General features: G+C 38.4%; 1 protein-coding gene across 1 annotated transcript; it reads left to right on the top strand.

The window, feature by feature from the left end:
- Window positions 1-235: 235 nt before the first annotated feature.
- On the top strand, window positions 236-6,429 carry abhd15a (abhydrolase domain containing 15a). The gene is made up of 3 exons (XM_084419080.1): window positions 236-1,297; window positions 4,416-4,768; window positions 5,495-6,429. Exons 1-3 carry the CDS (start codon window positions 797-799, stop codon window positions 6,048-6,050), a joined length of 1,410 nt encoding a protein of 469 aa, XP_084275206.1. The 5' UTR covers window positions 236-796; the 3' UTR covers window positions 6,051-6,429.
- Window positions 6,430-7,723: the final 1,294 nt, after the last annotated feature.

Raw genomic sequence — 7,723 nt, 5'->3', positions numbered from 1 at the left:
TTAATTTAAGTTGTAATATTTTAGTTTTAATACTTTAATTTTAATATTTATGTTTAAAAAGCGCTTTTTTTTTATGTGTAAAACTTTAAACTACCCTAGAAGAGTAGAATTTGTTTAAAAGCTAATGATCCAAGCGTTTAGGACAACATGTCATGAAACATGGTTAAAAGAAGTAAGTCATTTATTACAGCATCAGCCTAAAAGTATCTTGCAGATGAATAACATCTTCTGGAGAGGGCGTTCCTTCTCTATAACAGGGATGATTCACGGATTCGAGCCAGTGTGTGATGCGACTCTGCACAGAAAACTATCTGACAATCATTCATTACAATAGCTGTTGTTCCGTGGCACACCACTGAAATGAGGACAAAAAATGCCAGAAGACGCGGTGCATGAGTCTGACAGGCGGATGCAGGTGAAGAGTTGACTGCGAAAGTGGATCTATTGCATAATCCGACGGAGCACAAAGAGAGGAGGCAGCGAGGGAGCTTCGTTTTGAACTATGGCGGCAACAAAGCTCATTATTCTGACATAAATTTTGATAACGAGAAAACGTGCCACCTTGGAGAACAGCGGCGAATTGTTGGGTATGAGGATTAAAAACACCCTGCATCAAAACTTTCAAGTTTAAATTCTTGCTACCAGAGGTTCCATTCATTTTTAGGCTACCTGTGCAGTGTGCTCTCAATTAACATTAAACCGACTAGCTTATGTGATTTGATAGTTGTTTTTTTTAAGCCAACATCGGAAGCTTTTCGAGGTATAGGCTATTTGTGCAGCCTCAAAAGCCGTTCAAATGCTGGAATGGATTGGTGCTGCTTGTTTTATGATTTTAATGGCCATACTCTGGCCAGTGGTGAAGTGTTTTGGAGCGGAGAGTCACTCCACGCTGCTGCTTCCACGGCGCGAGAGCAAAAGATCCGCGGAGAGATGCGACTCGAAACTCGAGGGACAAGGTGAATCAGCCACAGTCGCTTTGATATGCAAGCCCTCTGCACTGGCAAACTACCTTCTCAAACACTGCATGACTTTTTGCAAGTCGTTATCGATACCAAAATGGAACTGGCGAATGAGTTCGTCTTTGCAAACTGTCTACGGTGCTCTGTGGCCGTTTGACTGTCCCGTGCATTTCATCCGAGATCATTTGCAGTTGAGTGATGATGGACTCGTGGCGTTAGACTGGGCTGTTGTTGGTGCAGCACATCACAAAAGGCGCAGGACTTCCAGTAATTCCACAAGTCCCGTTCTGCTTATCATTCCCAACTCCTATGGGAAAATCACCAGGAATGTGTTAAAGGTAGGCTATACTTGCCTTTTTGGATAATTTTATATTGTGTTATATTGAAAACAGACTAACAATTTCTGAGAATATCGCTAAACACAAATGTGTGTGTGTGTGTGTATATATATATATATATATATATATATTGTGTGTGTGTTCTCTGACTCTGACCCATTGTTATTGAACCAATTATGATCTTTCACCTTTGACCTTTCAGTGTGTTATGCAGCTCAGTGAATAGCCTACCTAAATCGAATATGGCTGAAGGGTTTTCTATTTTTTTGCCATTATAATGAGGCTAAAGACCCATTGGATGCAATTTTCACCTGTAAAAACTACGTTGCAACAAAAATGTTGGCAGCAGTTTCCTAAACACTTTTAAAGATCTTTGCTGTTGTGACGTGGATTTGTTGGCCGATCCAGAAGGCTAATTCGCCTATGTTTTTCTTTTTCTTTTTTTTCAAATCTGTGGCTAACAGTACTTGAAGATTTTTTGTTGTCCAAAATTGTTTATAATAAGTTGCTACATAAAGACTACGGGATGTCTGGTAAATGGTAAAGTCGCATTCTTGTTGTAGTCCTTATTTAGCAACCATGTTTTGAAAATTCCAATTATCTGTCTACTTGAATGGGGAAAGACTGAAAGTGATTATAAACACACACACACACACACACACACACACACACAAACACACACATTTTTTTCAGGCTTTTCCAGGCAGCTAATTTGCATTTGATGCTAAACAATATGAAACCATTATCATCCGCATATTGTCCAGGATAAATGTATTCTGTATGGGGTCATATTTAACAAACAGGACAGGTGAAACTGATACGGTACAGAAAGAGTTAATAAATGTACTTTCAGTGAGGCTGCATTATGCACAGTCTGAATTTGAAATAAGAGGCAAGGAGCAAATTAGTCTTGAGAATACAGTATGAAACTGGGGTACAGTAAGGTGACGTGAATACTCTGACTGTTTTGCATTAAAGTGAAGATGCTGCATGACTTTTTCATTATTTAAGGCAATTATAGCATGCATGATAGAGCTTCTCTTTGACTCTTTGTAGCAGATTCAGAAGTGAGTCATTCCTCCAATTTGGAGCTCACTCCATGTTCCAGACCTAAAGCTCCAGGCAACTTAAAAGTAAACTAATTAGATTTCACACTCCATCGTGGATGATTCCTGGAGAAATGTACCCTGTGTTCACCGGAACTTTGTTAGCTGTGCATTGTGAAGATAATCAATGTGTTAGCAGGCTCTTCTACTTCTCCTTTTTGTGTAAGGTATGACTGAGAGCAGTCATGGTGAAGATATCTTTGTAGAGAGATAAGAGCCATATAAAAGTCAAATAGCTGCATTCTTGAAAATAATGTTTTTTTATTGGCATCAATGGTTCCATGAAGAACCTTTAACATCCATTGAAACTTTCCTCTACACAAAAGGTTCTTTATAGTGGAAAAGGGTTCTTTATATTTTTTTAATGTTTTTTACACTAAGAAAAAAAAAAAAGGTTCTCACTGTAACATTCTTAAGGAACCAAAAATTATTCTTCTATTGCATCCCTGCGCAAAAAAAAAACCTTTTGAAACCTTTATTTTTAAGAGTGCACTTCTGCATGGCCAGTAGTCAGTGGGATAAATTGCTCAATCACTTTGTTTGTTTGTTTGTGTGTGTGTGTGTGTGTGAGAGAGAGAACTGAAAACAGTAACCAGTACCACATTTAAATTAGTACAGACCCAGCTTCTTTTTTTTTTTTTTTACAGAACAATAAAGTAATGCATTTGGTTCCCTTTTAGTTTTATAGGTATGGCAGTGTCTGTTTCATGGTTATATGTAAGTCTATATGTTAAAATAGAAACATTTGAAGTCCAAGTTGAATTGTAGTCCACCTCGTGTGTTTTCGTGTGATTCAGAGGAATGTTACATACACTGTGCTCATTGCACACTAGGTGAGAGGCTGGACCAAGTTTGCACATTACAAAGAAGTGTGTTTCCTGGCTGTTCAGGGTATTGACGCAAGTAAGGGACATGAAAATACTGTGGTGTACTTGGGCAGATCCTGTTTCTACACTAAGTCATATTCATTTGCATCTTGGCCCGAAACGTAATTTGCAATCATGAATAGAATAGAGGAATTGCTGTTGCTTGTTTTTGGTCTTTTTGCAATTTTGCTCATAGTAAGAGAAGGCGGGATGACAGGAAGTAATATGGAAAAAGAGGAATGGGATGGAGATGTTTAAGTCCAGATTTGTCCCATATGAGCACTACAAGTCATTGTGAAAAACCCTTGCTCTTGGCTAGATTTGAATCCTTAACTTTTAGGTAAAGTATGCACAACATATTGTTATCATTTTTGTATAGGTGGGGTATTTAATTGTGCATGTTCAATTGCTTTATTTTTTACATTTAAATTATTTTTACCATCATTTAATACTCAATTAGTTTTAAAAACACTTACACAGTTAATTGTAATCTTCCACAAATTTCAAATTATTATAAAGTTTTCATACTGTACATTCAAATGTTGTGATGCCTAAATTCAACTAAGGATTTCAAAAGATTGATTTAAATTATTAATTTTTTTTATTAAATATGGTATAGAATTTTGTGTGTGTGTGTGTGTGTGTGTGGGTGGGTGGGGGGAGTTATTTAGAGCTCAAGCTAAATGTATTTACCTTTTTCTCACTCAAAGATTATATGAAAATGTGAAAATATTTTACACTCTGATGGATTGTTTGTTTATAAGGATTCTTCAGACTTGTGAAACTTGAGGAATTTGGCATCATTGTTCCTGGTCCTTCCATCGAGTAACAGAATTTAACACAACCCTGATGTTAAAACAATTCAGCAACCGAGTAGCAATGACCATATTATAGTACTATGCTCATATACTGTATATTTTATAACATTTATAACTGTATATTTTATAACAGATAGTTTATGGCAACGCTCTGTTTCAAAATGAATTGAAAAGTGTATAGTTTAGAATATTTATTTTTAATTTAACCCAAGGCTACTTATTACAGGTGTGGACAAGACTCAAGCAAAACATCTTTGTTTATATGCACAAGTAATGACCCCTGTGTGCTGTATCTGGCCTGTGACCGTCTCTGTTTTTTTCTCCTCAGCTCTGTGAGGCAGCTCTGAGTCACGGCTACCTTCCTGTGATCTTCAACCGTCGGAGTCAGAACGGGACACCGCTCTGTACCGTCAAGCTGCAGCAGTTCGGCGACCCGACCGACCTGCGGGAAGCGGTGCGCTACATTCGGTACCGGCAGCCGGCGGGCCAGATCTACGCCGTGAGTGAGAGCACTGGTTCGGGGCTCCTCCTGTCCTACTTGGGCGAGTGCGGCTCCTCCAGCTATGTGACGGCTGCGGCCTGCCTGTCTCCGGTTTTCCGCTGCCAGAGCTGGTTTGAGAGCGGCCCGACCAGGCCGTTCAACTGGGCACTCCTGCTTTACCAAAAAATCTGCCTCAGCAGGTAGGGTTGCTCCTCTTGTTTCCACAAAATATCTCAATTTACATTCAAGACTATTTAGAATTGAGCTTATCTTTAAGGATGTTGAAACATTTTAGAAGATTTTTATTAGATTTGATTTATACTTTATTAATCCCGAAGGAAATTCAAGGCATCGGTGGCTTAGACAACAAAAATACACAATACACACACTATCAAATATACCAAAAAATCCTGTTTTCAAAATGTCACGTCGCCTGCAATTTCCGCCGCCTCACAAAATCTTTCGTATGAATTACGGTTAAAAAAACAAGAACAGTTTAGAAGTGGGATAAAGAAATGTATGAAAAAGAGAAAATAAGAATACATATAAATACAAAAAAAGAGGAAGTACTTAATTAAAAATATATTCTTTGAATATTAGTCTTTATATCTTTTGGCAGTTTAATGATAAAAATACCAATTCAATTTTCTTTTTTGGAGCGTTGAATGACAGTATATAAATGAAAGCTTATTTAAATTAAAGTTGTGTTGTCTTTTTCAAAGGGATTAATCGCTAAGGTATTTCTAAAATAAATCAGCTCAGGGTGATCCAAATTAAAATACAATGCTGTTGCCATAATAACGACTGGCGACGCGTATCCAGTGCTATTGATTTCTGTGACCTGTTTAAATAGGTTGCTTGCTGGAATCGATGATGATAACAAAACTCTTCCTTTGCTGCTCTTCTCTATTATGATTAAACTGCAGGTATAAAACTGTGCTCGGGGAGCTTGTCCACACGGACAACTTATTCTCCAGCTGCTCTTTGAAGGCGATGGAGGAGGCGCTGTTCTGCCATTCTGGCTCAAAAGGGGCGATGGCGGAGGGAGCAGGTAGCTGGGAGGCGTACTGGGAGCGGAACGACCCTCTGAGGGACATAGATGAAGTAGCCATTCCTGTGCTGTGTGTGTGCAGCCAAGACGACCCCATCCGAGGGGATGACCAGGCCACGCTACCCTTAGAGCTTTTTGAGAGCAATCCACATTTCTTCCTGCTTTTGACTGCCCACGGAGGCCACTGCGGCTTCTCCACATCAGACGAGGGCCCGATCGTGTGGAGCCACCAGGCCTTACTGGAGTTCTTTCGCGCCACCACCGATTTCTTCGCCGCGGAGGAGCGTGCCAAGCTGGCGGCCCGGCGGAGGGGTGTGAGCGGGGCTGGCAAGACTTTCCGCCATCGCAGCGTCAGCACATGCAAAAGACTGCCTGTCTGCTCGCATAACATTCACGCCATTTACAACTGGCAGAGGTCCTACACCAGATGATGATGTGCTCAGAGGGTCCCCTGCTTTGTTTGGGATTTGGGAAAGACTGAAAAAGCAAAGAACACTGCCAGAAAAAGATAGATTAGAACCATTTGTCTGACTTGCTGTTCATCACAGCCAAGAAAACCAGCAGTCGAGTCAAAATATCTCATTTACATTCAGGACTATTTAGAATTGGACTATCATTGTCAACAGATGAACAATCTTTGAGTGTTGAAACATTAGATTTTTGTCCAGAAAAACCTATAACAGGGTATTATTTGTTTTAGATAATAAGACTTAGTTAGATATCCTGAAATACATTTCTTATTCCATTTTGGCTCACTAAATTTGGAAGGATTGTTGGTTAAAAAAAAGTTTGCCAAACTAAAGAAAATTTAAAATGAAAATAACAGAAAATAAACTTAATTCAAGATATTTTCTCTGAAAACAAGCTGTAATATCCATTTTTCTAGGATGTTTATATGATAATCTCAATATCATTAAAAAATATACTATTATTATTTATTTATTTAATATATTTATTATTATTATTATTATTATTATTAATATATAGTTTTTGAATGACAGTATATATAAATAAGCCTTGAAGTTGTGTTTCTCTTTTTCAAAGGGATTGGTCCAAATGATTTTTCTGTACCTCATGAATGTTTTTCAGTACTTTATTACAAAATTTAGAGAATATTAAAACCATCTACATAGTGGCCTCTCCCTGACGTCAGTAATGTTTTGCATTAGCACGTTCTGCGCGCACAATAATGAAAAGTGACAGTCTGCCGTTAGAGAAGCCTGTGGAATCGGAGTAAAATGTCAGTCGGCACTGCTGGGGTTTCTTATGACGTCATTCTGAGGTTTCAGGGAAAGCTGACAAGGGTGGAGCTAGCTTTGCAGATTTTCACAACTCCAACACTGATTTTTTTTTTTTTTTCTCTCACTGTTTTTGTTTTCTGTCTCCATTTAAAAAAATGTGTAATGTCTATGGTGTCAAACCTCTTGTTTAAATTATCTGTGAACATGGGAGCTTTCATTAAAGGGTTTCAGCTAAACACGTTTATGTATGCGAATCAGGTTTTTGTTAGTAAACGGTACGTCAGAATTAGAGGTTATGCAACAGACTGCATGGAACAGAAATGGGATTTAATTTACTCCCACAGCTGTTCCCGAGAGCAGACTCAGAAAAGTGAATGCCAAACTGAAGCATTTGTTTGCATTTAATGCATTTAGTCACACAGCTCTACGCTATCTGATCCTGGAATCACGCAGTTCATTGGATGCATGGTCAGGCTTTTACTGGGCAGCCCCAAATATAACTTCAGCCTGGAGCCTGAGCTTAGAGAGAGGAGGTATGATAAGAAGAGACAGTCTCTACAGACTCCAGTTCTGACAGGCAGCACTACGGCAGTTTAAAATGGCTTTACTCTTCATAATTAACCTATATACAGTCAAACCAAAAATTATTCACTTACACAAATTAACTATAGTGTCCTGCACCCACTACTAAAAATGATATCTGGTGTCTGAATAATTTTTGGTTTGACTATCAAATCATGTAAATTTTTCAGTTAGTATCATCCTGGAAATATTTTAATATTTATATTTAGTTAATGAATGTGTATTATAGTAATATGACTGTGGAAATTTATGGGCATCTACAGTACTGTTCTAAAGTTTTG

This window comes from Rutilus rutilus, assembly GCF_951802725.1.
Source record: "Rutilus rutilus genome assembly, chromosome: 9".
Taxonomy (NCBI): Eukaryota; Metazoa; Chordata; class Actinopteri; order Cypriniformes; family Leuciscidae; genus Rutilus; species Rutilus rutilus.
The sequence above is the reverse complement of the archived record's forward strand: the minus strand, read 5'-3'. Positions and strand labels throughout refer to the sequence as shown.

Coding starts and splice junctions, on each gene's coding strand:
- abhd15a (XM_084419080.1), top strand. CDS start 797: ATGCTGGAATGGATTGGTGCTGCTTGTTTTATGATTTTAATGGCCATA. Junction 1,298..4,415: donor TCACCAGGAATGTGTTAAAG/GTAGGCTATACT, acceptor TTTTCTCCTCAG/CTCTGTGAGGCAGCTCTGAG. Junction 4,769..5,494: donor CAAAAAATCTGCCTCAGCAG/GTAGGGTTGCTC, acceptor ATTAAACTGCAG/GTATAAAACTGTGCTCGGGG.